The sequence below is a fragment of the Lampetra planeri genome, chromosome 1, assembly GCF_965212315.1.
Source record: "Lampetra planeri chromosome 1, kcLamPlan1.2.h2, whole genome shotgun sequence".
Taxonomy (NCBI): domain Eukaryota; kingdom Metazoa; phylum Chordata; class Hyperoartia; order Petromyzontiformes; family Petromyzontidae; genus Lampetra; species Lampetra planeri.
Genome location: NC_136107.1, coordinates 32,815,853 through 32,841,097, shown reverse-complemented (window position 1 = coordinate 32,841,097; position 25,245 = coordinate 32,815,853). Strand labels below are relative to the sequence as shown.

The 25,245-nt window shown below is 45.9% G+C and overlaps 1 protein-coding gene across 1 annotated transcript in view; it reads left to right on the top strand.

Annotated features, from left to right (window-relative positions):
* Positions 1-25,245, top strand: part of LOC144721383 (ATP-binding cassette sub-family C member 3-like) — a 54,480-nt gene that overhangs the window by 23,882 nt on the left and 5,353 nt on the right. Inside the window, exons 13-30 of the mRNA XM_078598957.1 lie at positions 488-634; positions 2,152-2,242; positions 3,265-3,331; positions 4,123-4,249; positions 5,080-5,256; positions 5,941-6,108; positions 6,810-7,014; positions 9,185-9,290; positions 9,668-9,869; positions 10,143-10,350; positions 11,242-11,396; positions 12,523-12,678; positions 14,148-14,347; positions 17,653-17,779; positions 18,780-18,881; positions 19,596-19,742; positions 20,715-20,873; positions 23,262-23,428. Of these exons, the coding sequence (XP_078455083.1) occupies positions 488-634; positions 2,152-2,242; positions 3,265-3,331; positions 4,123-4,249; positions 5,080-5,256; positions 5,941-6,108; positions 6,810-7,014; positions 9,185-9,290; positions 9,668-9,869; positions 10,143-10,350; positions 11,242-11,396; positions 12,523-12,678; positions 14,148-14,347; positions 17,653-17,779; positions 18,780-18,881; positions 19,596-19,742; positions 20,715-20,873; positions 23,262-23,428 (2,711 nt within the window). The remainder of the gene's footprint in view (positions 1-487; positions 635-2,151; positions 2,243-3,264; positions 3,332-4,122; positions 4,250-5,079; positions 5,257-5,940; positions 6,109-6,809; positions 7,015-9,184; positions 9,291-9,667; positions 9,870-10,142; positions 10,351-11,241; positions 11,397-12,522; positions 12,679-14,147; positions 14,348-17,652; positions 17,780-18,779; positions 18,882-19,595; positions 19,743-20,714; positions 20,874-23,261; positions 23,429-25,245) is intronic.

The window sequence follows — 25,245 nt, the reverse complement described above, 5'->3', positions numbered from 1 at the left end:
TAGCCTTGCCGCGCTATAGAACCCGGCACCCCGAGTATATTCCTGGCCACAGTTAGCACGAATGATTGTATCACCACTCCCCCTCATTTAAATAATCACGAGCCATGATCAATCAACTGTTGGATGAAGGCCTCCCAGTTAAACATTTTTATAATGTTATTGTTTCCTTCAATGGACAGTGTTCTAATTTATAATACAAGGGGAAATCCCATTTCTGTTATTTTATGCAACCGACCACTGCCATCCAATGGACACTTAAAATATGAATCTCACACAGCAGAGTCTAAATATCATCGCCAGTTGGCCACAATTTATGTCCTTTCAAATCGGTGGCTTATAACGAGCATGTGTACATTATACTCGCGGTATGGTGATGTCGCATGACATGCAAGGCTTGATGGGAGGGCCAAGGGTAGCTCTGGTCACAAACGCATCTCTTGCTGCGTGTGGCATTGTGTTGTTAGTCATTGAGCTTGTGTTTCTTTAGGTGGCGCTGGCATCGTTCGGCGTGTACGTGTTGGTGGACGAACACCACGTGCTGGACGCAGAGAGGGCGTTCGTGTCCCTGGCGCTCTTTAACCTTCTGCGATACCCACTCAATCAGCTGCCTCAGCTCATGAGCGAACTCGCCATGGTATGTAACCAGTGCGGTGTGTAAAACAGCGCCGGGGGAGACAAAGGCAGCCAGGATTAGTAGATGATCGCTAACCGCACAGGATTTTTTCGATCCATAAGGCTCAACGAAAGAGTGTTGTTTTGTAATTGTGTGTACGTTGTATTTATGTTTGACAGCAGACTGAAGCCTGCAAACAGACATGCCCGCTCAGAACCTGCATAGGCATAACACACTTAACAGCCCGATGAATGTCAGTCCTCGTCTACCTTGTATATATGTATGTTGAACTTCTCTTGCACCGTACGTATCCGACCATGCTGATCGGAGATGCGGGGGAAGGACAACAAACTAAACACAAAAAACTGTTCAAAAGAAATTCGTTTTAAATCTAGATTTAAAAGTGCATCGCACCGGTGGCTTCCTAATCTCGGAAGGAAGAGCGTTCCAGATGGCCACAGAAGCGAATCTGAAAGCGAGCGATGCGGCGACTGTCTTTGTTCGATGGTTTAGCTGAAAGTCGTTGCTGCGAAGATGATCAGAGTGTGTGTGTGAAGGTTGCGCCATTCCTTTGGGCCATTGTCACGGGTGAGCACACACACCCAGCTGCTCTCAGAAGCAGCCTTGAAAGATTTCCTGTTGTCGCTATCACCGAGCAGCAGCCACGCCTCGTGACGAGCCACACCTGTGGAACCAGTCTGAGGCGGCTGTAGCACAAACTCCAAATCAGGAGCAGGCGTTATCATTGAGGCACTTCTCATTCAAGCGATACAATAGTAGTTGATTTATAAAAATAATGAATTGTAAAAATATTATTTTCAGTAAAAAAAAAATCATGCATCATTTTACATGGGTCTCCCCCATGCCATGTAGGCAATGAGGGTTATTTGACCAGTCCAGTGGAGGTTGGTGAAGGTGAGGAGAGTGCAGAAAAAAACTGCGAATCTAGCTGCACTTCCCTCTTCTGTCACAATGCCTGCTGCACATGTTTTCTGAGCAGTGGTGCAGTGGTTAATGCACTCCACTACGATCCAAGTGACCCAGGCTCAATTCGTGGCAATGATGTACAATTACCGGGTTAATTGTAATCCGGCCTCATTTGCGACTACGAATGGATCGATACATCCTAAAATTATTACACATTTGCGGTGTTAACCGACCCGAGCATTGGACTGGCAAAGGCGTCAAGCCTGGCTCTGCCAGAGCGGCGTAGCTATCGAGTGGGTGGGAGGCGCAACTGCACCGGCGCTCATCGACCAGAGGGGCCATGGCACTGGGATACAAAGAGGAGGGGTCATTGAATGGGGGAGGGGGGCATCTCATTCCTTGCATCAAGGTCCACGCCAACCACGCTCCACCACACCTTCTCTTGTGCAGCATCAGCCTTCTGGGTACTCACTAACAGCGATTTCCCGCACCTCCGATTAGCATGGTTGGCTACATGCGGTGTGAGAGAAGTTCAACATACGTACATAGTCAATAACAGTAAATGGGGAGGACTTTGTGTTTTGTTTGTGTGTGTGCCGGGCGGCTCACAGGCGAGTGTGTCCTTACGTCGCCTGAGGAATTTCCTCAGTCTGGAGGAGCTGGACCCGCATGCCGTGGATCGCTCACCCTCCCATCTCCGTGGTCAGACACTCGCCTGCCTACTTTCCTGCTTCTCCAGCCACATTTGAACATTTACTCAGGATCGTTAAATGATCAGCTTCGAAATGTCTCCCCAGTAAAAAGTGGAATAGTTCACCCCCCTCCTCCCAGGGATTTGAACAATTACAATTCAGGGTTGTGATTCAATTCAATCATCACAGCAGTAATTTTAGTACCTGCTGGCTGCAGGGGTGACGTGATCATATCATATTATACAAAAAACTAATGGTTTTATCATTCTGTATGTTCCAAGAATTCTGATTGGCTGGAGGCAACGCATAGCCCATCGTGCAGCATTTAATTTTGTAAGCAATACGTTTCGTGACCTCTTATATATGTCTGAGAAAATCTTTTGTCAGAAGGATTCCTGGTTAAGAGCTTTCAACACGTCTGGTTTGTGTTAGTGACTCGCAGCATAACTTCTGTGCACATTATGAATCAGACTCATTCACTCAAGTGATAAATACCGTAATTCAGAAAGTCATGGAAACACCAAAACAACTTGAGTTGCTCATCGCCTCCAGTTATGGGATAAATAAATCCAACCTGAGGTGACCCGAATTGACTGCCCATGGAATGGAGGTATTAGTGAGGCATCCGTGGGTAAAGATTTCATAATACTTGACTCTGTGTACATGGCCAGATACACCCGGGGGATTTGTCTACATACTCTTTGGTTTTTTCGGTAAAGTCACGTAGGTAAAACATTGAAATAAATTACATCACGACGTTTCGGAGGCAACACAAGCATCCTTCTTCAGGTGGAACCATGACAGCAAAATTACTGTAACGGTTCCACCTGAAGACGGAAGCTTGTGTTGCCTCCGAAACATCGTGATTTAATTTATTTTAATTTTTTACCCACGTGACTTTACCGAAAAAACAAAGAGTATGAATCCTTGCAGTCACGAAAACTTGAAATCTAGGATTTGTCTCCACTCGCACCATTACGCGTGCAATGGTGTGTGATTGATGGGTGACCTGCTCACGCTCGTTCTTCCCAGAGAGTTGTGTGTCCATCGAAGGAGGGACCTTCACGTGGAGCTGGGACGAGCCGCCCATCCTCCATGAGTGAGTGTTTGTCGTGTTCGTGACACTTGTTTTTGTATTGGAAGTCACTTGACAAAAGCTCAGCGTCTGTTGCGATTTGTGAGCATAACCCTCCACCCATGTTGAGGACTCGGTCTACCAGGCCGACTGTTTTGTCTCATCCGTATTGTCCTCAGCCACCAAATTGCAGGTCACAGCACTTCTCTTTCTGTTTTTCCCCTCGTACTGCTCAATTCCCTTCCATGATCTGCTTTGCCCCAGGCTCTTATAAGCTTGCTCAATCAAGAAATGGACAGTGTTAACCCTTATCTATTTTACTTTCGATAGAGCCATTTGTTGCTGGCCGCTTGATGTTTTTGGCCTTTGGAACTGTGCTCGGCAAAAAACACTCCGCTGTCAGCAATGCAGGCTGAGAGTGGTGATCAGGATGAAAGGAGGCTGAAAGATGCTCCCGTAGGAAGTTGGTTTGCTGATGGACGTCTGCAGCAGATGGGTAAATAAGTGCAATTCACAGGGTTGGATGAGGAGAGGTAAGTAGCGCAGGCAGGCTGACAAACAGACGGGAGCAATAACGAGAGGCTTCAGAAGTGCACTGCCCATACGCGTACCCAGTGGAATGGGCATGGGCAGGCAACAGATGATGACAATAGAGGCAGGAGATGGAGCCGGCACTGAATCATCAACTTGTGATTGAATTCATGAATTCATGTTGACTTTGACGCACCGTCCCAGACGTGTGTGCACCCTACTTTTCTTGCTGTGTCAGTCCTCTACCGTGCACCCCTGCTGTCGTTCTATCTTGTGCCGTGCAGCATCTCCCTGGCTGTGCCACGAGGCTGCCTCCTCGCTGTGGTCGGAACCGTGGGCAGCGGGAAGTCCTCGCTCATGGCTGCACTTCTCGGGGAGCTGAACAAGTTGAGTGGCTCAGTAGCCGTGAAGGTACAACTAACATGTCCCCCTCCAACCCCACCCCCAATCCTGTCCTCCCCAAATAGCCCTGGCTCCCACCTCTCATTTCTGACCACCGTGGGGGTGCACACCTCTTTATAAGCCGGCACTTTGAAGGTGGGGTTGGTGAATCGTTTAGACAAGTGGCGCCTACGGGCCCATGTGCTGGTTTTCCTCCAGGTGTTCCATTTTCCTTCCACATTTAAAAAAACCTCACATCGCAGAAGTCCGTCTGAAGTCACTTCAAAACGTTTTGTATCCACACTGGGTATCCAAACATCTTATGATATTCCCTGCAAAGGGGTATGTGTTCTGTGGCAATCAAGACAAAGAATGTTCATCCTCAGAGCTGGAATAGATAAGTTGACCATGAATGGGAATAAACAGATTTTTCGGGTAATATAAACGCGACAAAAATAATGATTTATTAAATCAAATCGTATCCCAGAATTGTGACACAGATTACGGGGAGGTTAAAGGTGACCAATCGTTACAGGCGTACTCACATCCCAGTGACTAGACACGGATGATTAGTGAATTAAGCAACGCCCATCACCTCCCGTCCAGCGACACATGGTGCAGAGGCGAGCTTTTTTTACCGCGACTATTTTCTGCGTTATTCGAGTCGAGCGACAAAATGGATAACCGTTTAAAAAAACAATTCCTTACATAATTGGATATCCCAGCTGCACAAATGACATATTTTATATGTATTTTGAACTTCTTTCGGACCGTACATAGGCAACCGTACTAATCGGAGGTGACGAGGCAAATTTAGCGATTGGCCATTGCCTGTTTCTCTGGTCACGGGTGTCGTGCAGGGCCAGGTGGCGTACGTGGCCCAACAGGCGTGGATCCAGAATGCCTCGCTGCGGGACAACGTGCTGTTCGGGCGGCCGCTGGACGAGGCATGGTACCGTGAGGTGCTGCAGGCCTGCGCCTTGGAGCAGGACCTACTCGCCCTGCCGGCTGGAGACAACACAGAGATCGGGGAGAAGGTGCGGTGGAGGAAACGTCGTCGTCGTGATCATTGCTACAACAGTGATGACGCTGTGAACTGAAGAGATTGTTGCAGACCGCTACCTACTTTGCAAATGCAGCAGCAGCAGCGATTCATTCAGCCTCAACTAAAGCTGTCACGTGGCTTTCAAACTTGGACATAGATCTATAAGTTCACGAAGCCGCATGCAAGAACAATAAAAGAGATTCTCATCATAATAGCAAAAACAAAAGTGGCAGCAGCAGAATCAATGGCATCAAGATCATCAGTGTCATAATAATCATCATGAGCAGCAGCTAACGCCATCATCATTCATGTCATTATCAGCATTATCATCATCAGCAACAGTTAAAAAATCAGAAATGGCAGCAGTGTCCGGGTCAAATACAATCATCAATGGTGTAATCATAACTGCCATTGTCATTAACATCACTGTCTTCATTATCAATATTATGTCATCAACAGCAGCATAATCATCATTGAGATGATCATTAACATCAGCATCATTACTATCATCAGTTTAATTCACTGCCTTACCAAGGTTCGGGCGGGGGGGAGGTGACTGCCCTGGGCTCCCCATGGTGGGGGCCGGTGGGGGTGGGGGTGCCCCCATAATTGGCAGTCAAATTGTGAAGCAGGCAATGACTGCGTCGTTTCATGGCTTGACTCATCGGTCCTACAGGGCATCAACCTGTCTGGGGGCCAGCGCCAGCGCGTGTCCCTGGCTCGTGCCATCTACAGCAAGGCATCCGTCTTCCTGCTGGACGACCCTCTGTCGGCAGTGGATGCACACGTGGGGAAGCACATCTTCGAGCGCGTCATCGGGCCCTCGGGGCTGCTGGCAGGCCAGGTGCGCGCACGCATGGCGCTCCCGTCGCACGCCGCACACGCCACACAGTTAACGGGCCAGGGGACATCATGCACACGCATGGATTGCGTAATGCATCACATCGGCAATTAACCTGACTGCTTTATATTGAACAAGATCAAGTAAAGTGAGGTCGGAACTGAGTGCTGCTCCCAAGGTATGACAACAGTGTTTTAACTTCAGCCAAATATGTACTTTGTATAGTAATAATAGTTGTTGAATTAAAGAGGCTTTGGCACAGGAAAATAAAACAAGCTTCTTCAATGTCTCCTGCACCAGATGAGTGATAGAGCCGTTCCATAACTAGTCAGATGTGATCCATCACCCAACTCCCCTCACCTCTAATAATTGGGTTTTTCCCCATTTTTCTGGCAACAAAACTGAAACGCCTTTTGGCGTAATCTGGTCGAGCACCAATTGAGACGATGCTCAAAAGAAAGTTGTCTCTCGTGTGGACCAATCAGTTTCAAGGACAATGCATATATTATCAGAGTATGTTTTTGTTTGCATTTTGACTGCAAGTATTGTGGTTAATGCAGACATGAATCCTTGTAAAAAGGTTTAATTTTTGTAGCCAGAAAAAAAAATGGGAAAAACCCTATTATTATATTTTGGTACTGGCAAAGGAGGTCTAATGAAGTAGATGCCCTCACCTCTCTCTGCCCTTTGTTCATTTCCACCAGACGCGGGTGCTGGTGACTCACGGCCTGAGCTTCCTGCCCCACGTTGACCGCATCGTGGTCCTCACAGCGGGCCGTGTCTCCGAGAGCGGCTCGTACTCAGAGCTCATGCTCAGCGGTGAGGCCTTCTCGGAGCTGCTGAGGAACCACGGACAGGGAGACGGCGCAGGAGAGGACTCCCCGGCCAGTCAGGACGACGGGCCTCACGGTAAGACGGCAAGGCCCGAAACAATAATCGGCAGTTAAAAGTCAAAAGTGTCCCCGACGGGGGCAATAGGCTAGTGCCCAACACACATAATCAGTGACCCCCTAAGCCAGTAATGGCAAGTCTATATTCCCATGACAAGAGCTAGTTCATTCATAGGATGACCACAGGTGAATTCCCACAACATTTTATTGATTCCTGAGAAATGATAGCCCGAGTAGATTTCTGACTAGGAATTGAACCTCTGAATGAGTCATGCTGTAGAAAGCTGGGATCAGTGCATGTCATGTATCTATTATATATAAGTATATTTATTACTTTTGAGAACTAGGCCAGGCGTAATTTAGTGAATAACCACATGTGTATGTCGATAATGACATACATAGCCTATTATTTATCTGACTGAGTTTTCTGAATGTTTGTTCAGGAAGGTCCTCCATTGGAATATTTGACCAATTCATGAATGGGTGTTTTGCTTTGTTGACTGACATGACACTTCATCACCACGTGTTGGAGAATGAAATGGCCTTGTGCGAGCAGATATCATTTACAGTACTTCTGAGGTTCCTTCAGTGCCCTCTAATTCACACGAAGGGCATTGCCCTTCCCCCTCACGTACTGCTGTAGAAAAGTATGTTTTATTTGAAGTCAATCTGAAATACAGTGGTACCTTGGTATACGTCGTTAATTTGTTCCAGAAGGTAGGACTTATACCGAAAATGACATATGCCAAACGCATTTTTCCTATAAGAAATAAAGGGAAAGGAAATAATCCGTTCCAGAGTATAAGAAATGATATTTTATATGGCATATTATCCATTAATGGGGTTGTATAAAATAATTCAGACACTACTTATTACAAAAATGCATACATAAATTTAAATAAATGTATAAATAAATTGAAATAAAAATAAAATGTAACATTATTTTACCTTGCTGAGAGGAGTTAAAATGACAAAAAACACGTGAAAATTCAGAATTATAGCAAGGGTTGCGCACTGAATGAGATCTACTGTACAGGCAGACTGAGGAGCGGCGCTTTGTTTCAGTCGTGAACGGGGCATACGCGGGTACGTGGTGACTCATCCCGACCCATACAAGTTCTAGCAAGCGCCTCGTATCCCAAGCAAGACGTCGTATCCCAAGCAAGACGTCATATCCCAAGACATTTTATTCTCGTCAAAACACGACGTATACCAAATTCGACGTATTTCAAAGCGGTCGTATACCGAGGTATGACTGTATTCAATTACAAAGTTTGTGTTTTTTTGTGCAGTAACCTGTGACCAGGCTGAGACCATTATCTCACTACACTTGAGGACCACATTAATTTCATGGGTGACTGAAATCTGGATTCGAACCTAGTATCTCAGTGGTGCTGCTCTGACCCCCGAGTTCCCCGCCAACTCCTTGCATTGCCATATGCTGCAAGCCATGGGGCTGCACCTGCATGTCTTATCAAACTCATGCCACCAAACCACCTCTGGCTGTGTGTCCATGTACGTTCTGCGGGCGGCGGGTTTGTGGTTCCAAGATCGGTCTTCTGAATCATCTCATGCACCCATACGTAAATATAAAGATCGCCGACGACTGACATGACGTATATTCTTAGGTTTTTTTGGTAAAGTCAAGTAGGTAAAAAATTTAAATTAATATAAGTAAAATAAAAATAAAATAAAACTTGTCTCGTTGTCTGTTAAAAACTCTAACAGGTAGGTGGAATTCCTCCCCGTAGAGGGTATTAATTCTAGATTTGAAGCTTTCGTGACTGCAAGGATTCATATTTTTAGGTTTTTTTATTTTTTATACCTTCTACGGGGAGGAATTCCACCTATCTGTTAGAGTTTTTACAGACAACGAGACAAGTTTTATTTTATTTTTATTTTACTTTTATTAATTTGAATTTTTTACCTACGTGACTGTACTGAAAAAACCTAAGAATATGAATCCTTGCAGTCACGAAAGCTTCAAATCTAGAATTAATACCCTCTATGGGGAGGAATTCCACCTATCTGTTAGAGTTTTTAACAGACAACGAGACAAGTTTTATTTTATTTTTATTTTACTTTTATTAATTTTAATTTTTTACCTACGTGACATGACGTGTTGAACACCCACACGCTCTGCACGAGGCTCTTCATCTGAAGAGGGTCCTTATGTCGCCTCCCTGCAGTCATCATTGACCTGCGATCCCCGGGGCCGGATGAGGTGCTCAGCACGTGTTCAAACATCGCCGACATGGAGCCGGTGATGACAGAACCTCGGAGGACGCTCATGAGGTACACCACACCCAACAACACGACTTCATGGCCAATGCATGCTGTGGTGACGAATCTGTCAGGCACCTAACCCCAGTATGCTCATCATAATCATACTTATAAAGTGCTGCCAACAACCGTACAATCCTTTAGAAGTGAGATATAAGCAACCATATCTCAAGATGATTAGTGGGGCATTGGCATCCTTGGGAAATGAGTCTTATTCATTCATGTGTTGTATAAAGAGAAAGAGGCTGCCATAAGTGTTGGAAAGGTGTGTTGACATTAACAGTGTTGGCCGTAATGACCTCTTGACCTTAGGCTTAATTTAAATGTTACGATTCCTTTGTGAACAGATGATCGAATGAATTCATGTTTTGTGCATTGCTGACCCAAAGGCAGATCAGCAAGCAATCTATGAGAGAGGGCGATGGAGGAAAGCGTCTGTCCATTCACCACATCTCGCTGAGGCAGTTGGGGCCGCAAGAAGCAAGTGGCTCTAGTACAACCCAGGGTGTGGGCACGGAGACGCGGGGACACAAGGAGACGCCGCAGCCCGGAAGCACACTCATGCAGCCCGAGAGCATGGAGACGGGACATGTACGTGACGGCTTCCCTTATCGGGGGCAGATGGAGGTCGATGCAGGGTTCACCGCTGAGACCCTGGCCAGACACTTGGGAAGAGATGTACTACATCATGCATATTAAATGCAATAGAATGGCATAATGTAGTATATCATGTATATTAAACGCAATAGAATGCTGTCATGTAGTATATCATGTATATTAAATGCAAAAGAATGCTGTTATGTAGAGTATTATTCCTGATCGTGTAACCGCCCCGTCCACCGTCACCCGCCGTGCGTCGTGCAGATGAAGCTCTCCGTGGTGCTCCACTACTTGCGTGCGGTCGGCGCGCCGTTATCCACGCTCGCGCTGCTCCTCTTCTGCGCCAACTACACCACCATGCTGGGCACCAACGTGTGGCTGAGCGAGTGGGCGGGCGAGCCTGTTGTCAACGGCACGCAGCGCAACACGGGCTACCGCCTCGGCGTCTACTCCGCGCTGGGCGCCGTGCAAAGTGAGCGCTCGCAGCCCACCCCTCCTCCTTGCGGCCGCTTGGGGAGGAAAAAAAAACTCCGACAGAATTGATGAATACGTCCGCACGATTGTTAAATACCGGCGCCAAAGGCCCATAAGTGTCAAGCGGGCCCAGCGAAGAACAGCAACTCTAAAACTTGCAACGGATAGAAGTTGTAATACATCTTTTGAGTTAAGCAAGGTTATAGGAGCTCGGGAAAATCTGTGAAAAAGAACTGGACATCTGTGATAAACAGCTTTATAGCTCATTGGATTCCTCCAGTATAAATACATATTCTGAGTCCGATCTGAAAGAGGCGATGGGAGAGTTACCACCAGTTTCCAACTCCCTGCAGTGGAAAGTCACCAAACGAACCTGGAAAAGTTACCAGATGTTACTAGATTCACCCAAAGTCGTCAAAAGTGTTGCTAGACAACACACGTAGAAAACTGATGGTAAAGGCGTGGAGCATAGATCTGGTAACATAATACAGTACAACAATGGGGTTTTCTGCACTGCCCTCAATGTGGCCCCGCAGCAGGCAACAGACATTCGGTGACTGCACGGTGGTCGATCGTCCAAACACTATCCATGCTCAAACCTACTTAGCTTCTGAGGTCAGATACGATGGGGCACATTCCGGGTGATTCGGTCAGAAGGTGCTGGGATGTAAAGATTAAATACATCAAATGGAACCTTACACTGACCATGCAGGACATTTATGAACGAGGACAAAACCATACCACCAAATGTGAGAGTCGAGGTTTCAGATAACACAGTGTACAGAGCACTGCACCACCAATGCCCCTTTTAGTCTGTCACCGGCTACCGTGTCGAAATAAAGGAGATTATTACGATGTATCAACATTTCCACCCTACTCCACACGCCAGGTGTGCTGTCCTTGGTGATGGTACTGATGGTCTTTAAAGGGTGTCTTCGGGCGGCCGGCACCCTGCACCTTGCACTGCTCGATAACAAGCTGCATTCGCCGATCTCCTTCTACGATGTCACGCCTCTGGGACGAATCATCAACCGCTTCTCGAAGGTGCGGATGGAGTTTACTGATTATTATTATTGTAAAACTTTTACACTATGAGACCTCCTTTACCAGTGGCAAAATATAGTAATAGGTTTCTACCCTTTCAACTGGTACAAAAACTGACACCTTTATACAAGGCATCATGTTTGCAATAACCACAACACAAGCAGTCAAAATGGTTGTACGCCTTTTGGCGTCATTTGGTCCAACACCAATGGAGACTAGGCTCTAAGAAAAGCTGTCTCGGGTGTGGACCAATCAACTTCAAGGACAGTGCATATCATCAGAGTTGTTTATTTTTGTTTGCATTTTGACTGCTTGTGTTGTGGTTATTGCAAACATGATGCCTTGTATAAAGGTGTCAGTTTTTGTACCAGTTGAAAGGGTAAAAACCTATTACTATTGTACAACTTATTTACCCAGGATAGCCTAGCTGTATCCTCAAAGTTCTTTTTCAGGAGAGTCCTGCCAAGTTTTCACAGTAAGTTGCGATGCTTCTGTGTGTAATCCCCACTCAGGGAGCTGCAGGTAATTTTTCGGCATTAGGATGTTTGGCCAATATCAGTTATTTTTTTTTTATCTATGGGAGGAAACCGGAGAACCTGGAAAAAAATTGCACAGAACTTTGGCGCTGGGCATTTGCCACCTATAGTTGATCCTGGTAGTGGACCACTCTTTCCGACACACTGAGTCCACCTGAAATGATTTGTTGGGTGATTGAGGTTTGACATTTTAGTTGGGCTGGCTGTGATGACATGACTCTAGGATGTCTCATCCTGGGTGGGATGGAAGGTAGGCAGGCATGTGAGAATTGAACCATTAGCGCAGAGGTTTAATTTGCAAATTAAATAGATAGAATTGCTATGAGTAAATTATAGCTTAATGATTTCATTCCCCTGTGACTAGATCACTCGGAATGTGGCTGGTATTGCCTGCTCAGAAACTAAGCAGGTCTGACTCTGGATTGTGCTTAGATGGGTGGCCACAAGGCAGGTTGTTATAGGGCTTCCAGGCCTACATTATGGGCAGCACATGGCTGAACAACAAAGCCCATTGTTGTACGATGCTTCTCCGCAGTGACTGACGGTCGAGTGTCGTGGTGGTGGTGGTGATGGTGTTGTGCCGCACGCAGGACGTGTTCATGATAGACGAGGTGCTGCCGCCCACGTTCCTCATGTTCCTGGGAGCCCTGTGCAACTCAATCTTCACGATCCTCATCATCGTCATCAGCACCCCGGTCTTCGTGGTCGCTGCCATTCCCCTCGTCGTCATCTACTTCTTCGTGCAGGTGTGCCCCGAGTCCTCAGCGAAAGCAATCCAAATAAAATCCATCTCAGCACCTCTTCCACGTTCCCTCTGTCCTGCCCTGGTCACTTCCCCCTCCTCAAATTGTTACCTCTCACTTTGTGCAGAAGTCGACGGTGGTCGCCCTCTGGATCGACATGCCCCCACCGTAGCAATGTAGAATTTCCACCACTGGCTCAGGACTGTAAACAGGAATACCCAAATTCTAGATTTTAAGCTTTCGTGACTGCAAGGATTCATATTCTTGGGTTTTTTTTCGGTAAAGTCACGTAGGTAAAAAATATAAAATAAAAATTATTAAAAGTAAAATAAAAAATTAAATACTTATTTTACTTTTAGTAATTTTTATTTTTTACCTACGTGACTTTAACCGAAAAAACCCAAGAATATGAATACCCAAAGCCTCAATGCTCTTTGGAGCAGAAAATCGCTTTGACTTTTGGGCCAAGTGAGACAATGATTTCAATCCAGGTTTCAGTCACCCTAAGGGAAGTCCAGGCCAGGTTAGGATACAATATTGCCACTCAAGCCTTATATACATATATTATAATGGCATGTGCTGTTAGCAAGCACCTATTAAGGACAGTTTCTCAGCGCAAAATGGGTCGGTTTGGCCATCAAAAACCTAACTGACTGTGTCAAACCAATACTAATATTTCATATACCACAGTAGTAACTCTTTCACAGAAGAGAAATGTATAAATGATATTCACTTACAATCTTCTTGCGGCAGTAGAAACATGTCACTCATCAAAGAAATGGCTGGAATGATGCACCAATCTGTGATGAATCTTCACCATGGCCATATGGTCTCAAAGTGCACGTAGCCTGGCACAGGTGCCGTGGCATTGTAACTGAATGCACCACTGCCTGCTCCTCTAAACTCCTGCCAATCTTAGAGCCTTTCGCTAGAATTTCATTGCTTCAAAAATGGCTTCTTTTACTGTCCTATCTAAATCACAATTTGATGCTAATCTGTACATTATTTATGATAATTTCTCTCACAATTGATGTCGCTGTTTCTGAATATTTTTTAAAAGTTATTTGTCCATGACAACATTTATTCCTCGAAGTCAGTTTGTTTCAATATTGATTCGTGTTCGTGCACTGTTTTTGATTTCTCATGTAATTCAGTAGTATTTTCGTTCACATCTATCTATTCGCTTCATTATTGTACTTCTTTTAACATTATTCCTTTTCTCTTTTTGGGTGCCCTAGGTCACTTACTAGCAAATTAGACTATCCTAGCCCCCTTGAGTTCTCGCTTCGTTAAAACGAAACAAACTTGAATCTATACCCTTTGGTTCTTTCGGAAAAGTCACGTAGGTAGAAATATATATATCACGACGTTTCGATCGCAACACAAGCGGTCGTCCTCGGCTGGAAAAAATAATAATCCAGCAGTAGAACTGCTGAACCTGAAACTGCCCCCCCCCCACCGCTCATCGGCAGAGGTTCTACGTGGCGACATCGAGGCAGCTGAAGCGGCTGGAGTCGACGGTGCGCTCGCCCGTCTTCTCGCACTTCGGCGAGAGCGTGGCGGGAGCGGCGACGCTGCGCGCTTTCCGCCAGGAGGAACGCTTCGTCATCGCGGGAGACCGCGCTGTCGACGCCTTGCAGCGCACGTGCTACCCCAGCATCGTCAGCCAGAGGTACAGACGCGGCCCGCACCCGCGTTACTGCGGGAAACGCCGCTCGGATGGAAATTGCTCCGCATCACGATGTGTTCGTCCCGGTGGAATGGTCAGTGCCACGATGTATGTTGGACTACTTTCGCACCGTGCGTAGCCAAACCATGCTACTCAGAGGTGCAGGGAAAGGACTAAAAGCAACATTTTTACTTTAAACTTTCGTGACTGCAGGAATTCATATTCTTTGATTCTTTAGGTAAAGTCATGTAGATAGAAAATAATACTGGTAGGAACGAAGTGGACCAGACCACCAATAGATTAATGTGTCCGTCCGTCCGTCCGCGTCCGTCCGTCCGTCCGCGTTTGTCTGTCCGTCCGTCCGCGTTTGTCCGTCCGTCCGTGTATCAACATCGCCCCCTACTGCAAACACTTGGCATGACCCTGTCCGACAAGATGGCCGCCCGCTCCCCCTGCGATCTGTGAATTAAACAAGATGGCCGTCGCTTCCGGCGCATCACGGCAAAACTTTAAACTTCGCTTCAAAATTACTTTACTGAAACGCAGCACGTTTATTTAAAAAATTACTTTACTGAAACGCAGCACGTTTTTTTAACACAGAGACAAGAAACATTTATTAACACAGAGACGAGATACATTTAATCGCCTTATTTGTGCACGAAAAGCACGGCGCGAGGCCTAGTGCGGCAGGCTTCGCGAGGCCTAGTGCGGGAGGCTTATTAACACAGAGATGAAACGCAGCACGTTTATTGTTGTTGTTGTGCATATTGGCAGTGGTGCCTGACTCGGCTGAATCTGCAGCCCGGCAGCGGCAGAGCAGAGGCAGCGAGAGGCCTCGTCGCTGCTGCTATTCACTCGCTTATAGTTCTACCGTGTTCACTACATCTCTGTCGTGTTCACTACATCTGCTGTGTTCACTACATCTCTGCCGTGTTCACTATCATCTCTACATCTCTGTCGTGTTCACTATCATCTCTACATCTCTGTCGTGTTCACTACATCTCTGTCGTGTTCACTATCATCTCTACATCTCTGTCGTGTTCACTATATCTCTGTCGTGTTCACTATCATCTCTACATCTCTGTCGTGTTCACTACATCTCTGCCGTGTTCACCACATCTCTGCCGTGTTCACCACATCTCTGCCGTGTTCACTACATCTCTGCCGTGTTCACTACATCTCTGCCGTGTTCACTACATCTGCTGTGTTCACTACATCTCTGCCGTGTTCACTATCATCTCTACATCTCTGTCGTGTTCACTATATCTCTGTCGTGTTCACTATCATCTCTACATCTCTGTCGTGTTCACTACATCTCTGTCGTGTTCACTATCATCTCTACATCTCTGTCGTGTTCACTATATCTCTGTCGTGTTCACTATCATCTCTACATCTCTGTCGTGTTCACCACATCTCTGCCGTGTTCACCACATCTCTGCCGTGTTCACCACATCTCTGCCGTGTTCACCACATCTCTGCCGTGTTCACTACAACTGCTGTGTTCACTACATCTCTGCCGTGTTCACTATCATCTCTACATCTCTGTCGTGTTCACTATATCTCTGTCGTGTTCACTATCATCTCTACATCTCTGTCGTGTCCACTACATCTCTGCCGTGTTCACCACATCTCTGCCGTGTTCACCACATCTCTGCCGTGTGCTGCAATCTTTGATTATTTAGCTGCTGGCTGCATGTTTGGTGGCGATGCTACCGTTATAGCAGCACCAACTGCGGTTGGTTCTGGGTCCATGGAAACGACGCTTTCACTGCGAGTTTGTAAAGGGTTCCAGCAGCAAATGCGGTCTCTGTTTCAGCAAGCATCTTTTCAACGTGGGCGTCCAGACAACCATTGGGGTCTTCAAAGTCGTGGTTGTTTTCGGTATCCATGTCGTGCGCGCGAATAAAAACTCGAAGTGCCAAACAAACACTGCTCATTGTAGTACTGTTATATGAATATGCCAAACGCCCGTTTATTCAACTCTATGTAGACGACATAAAATGCACCAAGGTGCCGTTTATTCCCTCTATTTTATTTCACCTTTATACTAGTAAATGCATTCGAGTTTCCCCATCTAAGGTCAATTAATCTCAGATGTGATCGTTTGGAAATGAAAGACTACGAGTCTTTAAATCTCACAGCGTTTCTTGTCAAAACAAACACTTTTAATTAACGTTACACTAGAATACAGTAATTTTTTCTTTAACTCCTCTATACCCGGTCGATATCCCTGTACCGGTACTAAGTATTATTCCTACCAGCCCACCCCGCAGGGTCCTGTTAATAAAAAATAAAGTGAATAAAAAGAAAAATAATAAAATTTTTATACGAATAATAAAAAACACTAATGTAGACTGTAGCCTGATTCGTGAGCATAAGGCAGATTTGAAACACGGTAGGACCAATGCTTCTGCCGTGGCTGATCATTATTTTAATGCGGCTGGTTCACACGAAATTGATTTCTCTATGATGATGGTACTTTGCAAGCCTACTGGCTATCAACAAAGATTAGTTCATGAAGCCATCCATATATACAGACACAGACACAATTTCAACGTAGAGGATGGTTACAAACTCAGAAATCATTGGAAAGATGTCATCAACCACTTTGGGTCATGACTTCATTTGTGTTTTCTTGTCAACCTCCACCGTCAGCAGTGTGTGGAGTGAGGTGCAATGATTGCCTGGCGGCCCTTTGATTGGTGGAGACCCACTGCGTTGGCGTTGCTTTCTGCTACATTAACATTAGCTGCCCCGCCCATGCTGCTGACACACTTGGGCTACGCCCATCTCTAAACCTTTATAAACAGTTTGCCTTTAGAGACTAACCCCCCCTTTTCCTGATGACGACCGCTTGTGTTGCGATCGAAACGTTATTATATTTAAATTACTGAAAGAACCAAGAATTAGAGTCCCTTGAGTGGAAGCCCATCTGCCAGCAGTGGCTTGAGCAAGAAATTGCAGGGCTGCAGTTTGATTCATGTAGCCAGTGGCATAGCACACGTATGTGCAGGACATATCAGTATCTCTGTGTGTTGCCATGTTTCTGTATGATGGTGTGCATGTGTTTTATTTAATGGTGTCTGTGTTTATACTCTTTGGTTTTTTTGGTAAAGTCACGTAGGTAAAATTTTTATTAAATTTATTTTAATTTTTTACCTACGTGACTTTACCGAATAAACTAAAGAGTATGGATCCTTGCAGTCATGAAAACTTCAAATCTAGAATTGGTGTCTGTGTTTTTCTGTATGTTTATGTGATGGTGTTCGTGTGTTTGTATGTAATTGTGTGTCTGTATGTCTGTGCAGGTGGCTGGCCGTGTGGCTAGAGTTCCTGGGCGCCTGTGTGGTGCTGTTCGCCGCTATGTTTGCTGTGCTGAGCCGCGACTCGCTGAAGGCGGGGACCGTGGGCCTCTCCGTTTCTTATGCCATGCAGGTGGACATGCCCACCACTGTACTCTCACCTCATTCCAAAGATCCCCCCTATATCAGGCGGTGGTGCCTATGCACTTGACCTGTAAGCCAGCACTATGGAGGCAGCGAGGGTTGGTGGATCGTGCTGATGTTGCAAAAATCCCTTCCTGTGGGTGTTAAGGAGGTGCCATACCCCGGTTTGCCAGGAGAAGGCAGTACAGCATGTGTGGACTAATCTCCATCTGTTCCATTTGTATGGTATAGAGTGTTGCCCCCTTATATGCGTGTGTTTTCCCCAGATGTATAAACACTCCGTATGAGTGCAGTGTTAAGAGATGCAGTTTGCATGATAGATGCTATATATGATAACACTGATTATTGTTAATATTGTATATGTAAAGCACAGCAAGAAAAAACTGCTGTGGTTGTCCCACCTGATGATGAAAGAGTATGGATTCCTGCAGTCACGAAAGCTTCAAATCAAGATTGTATATGTATTCAAGAGTAATACATTGGATCACATTATGATTCATATTGGCCAAGTTTCTGTCATGAGGCCCTCCCACCACGCGACATAGTCACGTGGTGGAAGCGCATAACGCGTCAATTAGTTATTATTGTTATGGCTCAGTGGTTCATCGAAGAACAATCCTCACAACCAACGCTAGAGAGCAGATACATATTTTGCCAGATGATTATTTGGCCTAACCAAAAAGACAATTACGAATCATAGTATTGACTCTAAAAACATACATGTTGAGTGGATTACATTACTTTGGGAATATCAAATACGTGACTTTACCGAAAGACCCAAAGAGTATAAATTCCTGCAGTCATGAAAGCTTTAAGTCAATATTTAATATCAAATACATTTCTATATTACATTACGTTACTTCTAAAACTTTCCGATATCAGAACTCACTCACTGATCGCGTGTATATAAATAACCATCCCAACATTGTTTGTTGTATATGACAGCAGTCCTCACTCACGCACATGCATCGCCTGCATGCTCCCTGCAGGTGACGGTGGTGATGAGCTGGATGGTCCGGATGTCGTCAGAGGTGGAGTCAAACATCGTGGCTGTGGAGAGAGTCAAGGAGTACTCCGAGACTCCTCCTGAGGTTGGCTAAGCGAAGGCTTTACATGAAATCCTTAAAGAAGCACACAACACAACAATACAAGCAGTATTTGTTTTGTAGTTATATTTGGGGATGTCTGACAAAAGTTGAAATTTCGTTTATGAAAACATTTTATTTGAGGTGGCCAGTTGGTTTTGGGGCCAGGGTGCTGAACCTGCACCACTGAGATGCTAGGATTAAATCTTGGTTTTAGCGGCCTGTGGCGAAACCCAAGTTTTAAATTGTAGCAAGTTGATGGTCTAAACCCGGTCACCAATGACTGCACAAAAAACACAATATTAAATGTGGCTATTCCATATTCGACGAATAATCCTAGCATGGCATATAAAATGCCCCTCGTATGGATGAAGAGGTCTATTTAAGGGACTTCAGAAGTAGTTTTTTGACATCATCTTCCAGGGCCATATTCTGACGTGAAATCCATATTGGCTGCATGCTATGCGGTAGCTGGTCGCTAGGATTTGGTAAGGGCCGGGAGGTGAATGCTTAAATGGTTACTGTATCGGATTATGTTAAGAGATGCACAAGAAAAAGTGAGTTCTTAAATAGTTCTGCGGGATCCTCCTCTGAGACAATTTTCCAACATGCCACCTACAGAGAATTGTGTGTCAACTCAGGTGGCGGGTGCTCATTTGACCTTCGGACAACACAGGCTGAGCATCGTAGAGTGCCAGGGAATCTCTTTGGCATGTGCAGGCGGATTGGGAGGTGGAGTCGTGCCGACCGCCCGCGGACTGGCCATCACAGGGCCATGTGGAGTTCCGCGACTACAGCACACGCTACCGCGAGGGACTCGATCTGGTTCTACGCAACATCAGCTGTGACATCAAGGGTGGAGAAAAGGTACCACAAGTTGCCATCGCTGTGCTCGTCATTGCTAGCACCATTGTTCGTAAACCACTTGGACTTCAGTGCAACGTCACATATCCGACCGTCACATTTCGGCCCTGAACCAATTCAACGTCCATACCCAGTACAGTATTTGTGCGTGGTGGAGCTCTCATTTTTTACAAATCTGACACTTTCACACGCAGTCATGCACATTCACTTACAAAGCACTTCAATAAAGCATTTTGTCATGTTTAAAACTGTTTGCGCCACCACCATCATCATCACTACCGTCATCTCTTCCGCAACCACCACCAATATTATTGTTAACACGATTTTAACATTCATAACCATAACCATCATCATCTCTGCTGTCATTACACAACCACCATCAATACAACTATCATCATCCATATCAGCAGCAGCAACAGCACTGCCATGTTAACCACTATTATCACAATTACCGTCATTAATACTACCTCCATTAACATCACCACCATTACCAGCACTATTGCAACCATAATCTCATTCACAAATACTGCATTCATCATCTCCACTACGATTATCACCACCACAACCACCGTTACAATTGTAACGTTCTGACCGCCCCTATTGGACATCTGTGAAAAAGAGCTTCATGGCTCAGTGGATTCCTCCTGCAGTCCAAATAAAGATTCTGAGTCTAATTACCACCGTCATCACAATAATAAATTGGAATTGGCCAAACATCCGAATGGCTAAATGCAGGAGTGTTCTGTAGACGTAAAAGATCATGTGATATTACAAAAAGAAAATGTATCTTGTGTGCAGGCATCCTGGATTAGCAAAACCTGTAGAAATTTTGCAGGGTCTCAGGACCCTGCTAAAAAGAGTCTTGCGACGTGGCGAGGTTTTCCTGCGTAAATAAATGTCAGAGTTCGAGACTTAATCGACCGCACAGGCCAATTCCACTCGAGTGGCAGTAGCCGTTGATGGTTGTTGCTGCAGGTGGGCATCGTGGGCCGCACGGGCGCGGGGAAATCGTCGTTGACACTCTGCCTCCTGCGCATGGTCGAGGCGGCCAGCGGAGCCATCGCGATCGACGGCGTGGACATTTCGCGCATCGGCCTTCATGACCTGCGGTCGCGCATCACCATCATCCCGCAGGCAGGCCGCGGCACCGGGCTCGCACGAACACCACGGGCAAAATAGTGGAATGTGTTGGTTTCTTTCTTGTTTGTTGTTGAAACAAAAAATATTTACGTCTTGATGAAAAGGCCGACACACGTTGGCCATGGCACTTGACCTCATTGTTGGCGTTGGAAACATCCGCAATGATTTAGCGAAAAATTGGAGGAAAGGAATCGAATGCCAAGTTTTTTATTTGTGTGTCGTTAAGAAAGGCCATTGCCCGGAATGTCACCTATATTCTTTTTAAGGTGGTTTTATTGCCGCATGTGTTTGTTGTTGTTGTTATTTGTGCTTGTGCACCACTGCCAATGCAATATCACAAAACATTTTGTAGTGATTAGTTGCAAAGTATTTTTGTTATTATCAGATGCCACTTCTTTTCCTATCTACAGTTTGTTAAACAATGTAACAGGATATTATTACTCCATGTACAGTATATCTCAACAGACCCTTTCCCATTTACAAGAGGTCTGCAAGTGGAAGGGTGGGTCCCGTTCATCTCTGAATCTTGGCACATGTAAGCGGCTCAGCATTAATTATATTTTGGGAGGCATAGCGCCATTGTTTATACTCACCAGAGAGAATTGTTGCTACACGACCGCACTCGGCAAACTGTGCCACGCGCCCCCCCCCCCCGCATGACCTTGTGGGAGCCTCGGTACCGATAAAGTTATTATATTTTAGTTTTTCTTCCGGTTTCGTTTTGGTGATGTACATGTACGTCATCGGAACGTCATCAGAACGGGAAAGGGTTAACCATGCTTCCTTGTAGCGGAATGTTGAATGCATTATCACAGCATTGACTCCATGCACTGCCTGCCCTGGTTCTTCACACAGTCTAACATTTGCACAAGCCTGGGGAATTGCCATAGACGTTCTAGATGCTGTGGAGTCCCTATTCCGATGCTCATCGCCATATTTGGTGACCCTAACATCACATACAATAGAGACGTTTAATATTGCATTGAGGCAGTCAAAGTGGAGGGAATCTTAGTGTTTTTGTTGCAAAGGCAAAATAAGGCAGATAAAGAGGTACATATTCATAATAAACGTTTTTGGGTTAGATCGCGTTATTTATAAATGTGTCGTAACCCTCCACCAACCGACACGGCCAATCAGCAAAAAAGTGTCACGTTGACAAAATACAAATAGATCACTACTTTAGCTCACCAGTGTGTTGAAGATTCACTCTTCGACACATTTATAAATAACGCGATCTAACCCAAAAACGCTTATTATGAATAATATTCATCTTCTTGGTTTTTTCGGTAAAGTCACGTAGAAGGGAAGTAATAAAATAATAAAAATACGTGACTTTACCGAAAGAACCAAGAAGATGAATCCCTGCAGTCACGAAAGCTTTAAATCGAAAAATGAATATTGGTCGCGAAAGTCTACGTGTTAAAAAGAGGTACATACTCGAATATGCAGAAACATCACCTTGTGAGGATTAATCTGGTCTAGAGAATGTAACTGTGTCAGTGCTATAGAATGCAAATTGATGTTTTGGATGAAACATGCTTGAGGTGTTCGTGTTAAGGATTTTAAGATTTTAAGATCAACCAATAGAGGGCAGCATTGTTACATTTGCAATGCTTACAAAGCTTTGTTTTGTTTAAACCTAAGCTCTTATCTGGAGTGTTTCAAGGGTGCTGAATCCAATCGACAAATACTATTTTTAAACTCAAATTTTAGGGGACATTTTGATAAGTGTCACATTAAATCAGATAAAAAGCAGACAGCCTGCTGTTACCAGAAATAAATGTATGAAAAAAAATGTGCTTTACTGAAAAAAAACACACTTGGGATGTAGAAAAACAGCCGAATTTTATAACATAGAAGGACCATTGCACAAATTGTATGTGTCTGCCCTCTTTATGTATGTGATCTGAAGAAGGGCCATCACCCAAAACGTCACCTATTATATATCCTTATAAGGCATCAGTGTCATTGGCAAATGTATTTACATTTTAATTCATGAAACGGATCAGCCTCCAAAGGATGCGATATCTACAATGACCACAAGTTTGATATAATAGCAAACGCTGTAAATATCGAATTTTAAAACGACTTTGTTAAACAAGATACAATTGGGGAAAATATACAAAGAGTGCTCGGTGATTTATAATAGCATGCCATGTAAAGATGTAAGATACAATTTAAACAAGACACAATTTTGCTCAAATTTCAAATCGCTTATTTTGCTTGGATTTTTCATTGCTTTGTTGTTCTACTGGTTTTTACGAAATTGCTTTTGCCATTTCTGGTGACCTGGGCCACTTGCAATTGAGAACTATCGTTGTCTCTCGAGTTCCCACCTGCTTGAACAAAACAAACCTGGAAACTCAAAATTCCCGTGACCAGGATCCCGTGCTGTTCGGGGGCTCCCTGCGAGACAACCTCGATCCGTTTGGCCACCACTCGGACGCCGAGGTGTGGGAGGCCCTGGAGTTGGCGCACCTGGGCGAGACGACGCGTGCCCTGCCCGGGGGAATCCAGCACGAGTGTGCCGAGGGCGGCGAGAACTTCAGGTGCTCTGCGGAGGACTTGCGTGGCCTGGCGGTTAGCCGGAACGCTGCTCCAAATCCGACCTCGGCGTCTCAGACCGTAGTCGCTTTGGCCATCGAGCGGGGGTCTGTTGTGGCGCGCGATTTTAACCCTCCCGATTTGTCATGCGTTGAGATGCCGCCATCCCAGTGCACGTGCGCTCAAGGCATTGTAGCGTATGCATCATTGCTGAGGATGTAAACACTGCACAGATTCATATTAAAATGACACTCAAATCGTGCACCGGAAGGCATTGCCGTATTTTCCCACATGTAGCCCGCATACGCATATAACCCGCAGACGCATATACCCCGCAAAAATAGCGTTTTGTGTAAAAAAAAATTCAGATAGCCCGCACTTCCATGTACCCCGCATGCATTTATATATTTAACGTCGTTACCGCAGCTTAATTCCATCATATTAATACGAAGTACATTTGTAATACATTCCACTATCAATTGTTAACATTAAAATCATAACGTGCACAAAGAAAACAAACTAACCGGAAACGAGTGAACTTAAAACAGTAAATAAGTAACAAAAGTAAATATCCAAAAAATAAGTAACACATAACTGGTAGATAAGTAAGTACAGATTGCGTCCTGCGCAGATAATAGCGGCACTACGGTAACGCCGTCGCGGCACTACGGTAACGCCGTCGCCTCGCCCCCACCCCCTCCATCTCTCCCCCCCCCAGCTGCCCCACCCCCCAACCCCCATCTCTCCCTCCCCCCAGCTGCCCCACCCCCCAACCCCCACCTCTCCCTCCCCCCAGCTGCCCCACCCCCCAACCCCCACCTCTCTCTCCCCCCAGCTGCCCCACCCCCCAACCCCCACCTCTCCCTCCCCCCAGCTGCCCCACCCCCCAACCCCCACCTCTCCCTCCCCCCAGCTGCCCCACCCCCCAACCCCCACCTCTCCCTCCCCCCAGCTGCCCCACCCCCCAACCCCCACCTCTCCCTCTCCCCAGCTGCCCCACCCCCCAACCCCCACCTCTCCCTCCCCCCAGCTGCCCCACCCCCCCACCTCTCCCTCCCCCCAGCTGCCCCACCCCCCAACCCCCACCTCTCCCTCCCCCCAGCTGCCCCACCCCCCAACCCCCACCTCTCCCTCCCCCCAGCTGCCCCACCCCCCAACCCCCACCTCTCCCTCCCCCCAGCTGCCCCACCCCCCAACCCCCACCTCTCCCTCTCCCCAGCTGCCCCACCCCCCAACCCCCACCTCTCCCTCCCCCCAGCTGCCCCACCCCCCAACCCCCATCTCTCCCACCCCCCAGCTCTCCCGTCGCCGGTAAACAATGCGCGCACTTCAAACATTGTCGTTTAATTGTACAAACATTTAATTTAAAACGTGATAACGTGTGCAATTTTAGTGTGAGTAGTTTCTTCAGCAGTGCTTTAGTCAAAGGTAAGTGTTGCATAGTGGGTAGTCCTACCATGAAACAATTAAACGAGTTATGACATGTCACACGTGTAAAATATTTTTGGGATAACCCGCACCTCCATATACCCCGCAGGGTCTTGTTTTGTTTGTAAAACGTGGTATACCCTGCGGGTGATATGCGGGAAAATACCGTATTATTTACATTTTATCCTGTCATGTTGAGGACTATGCACCGATATTGCGTTGATGGTTAATGGAGTGAACAAGAGATGTACAAACAAGAAACAATACAAATTACACTGTAAAATGAGACGAAAGAGAATCAATTCTTGAATTGAAATACGCCTCCGAAACCATGACAATGTTTAGTGGAGTCTCGGGGCGAACTGTTACATGACATAACGTTACACACAATCAC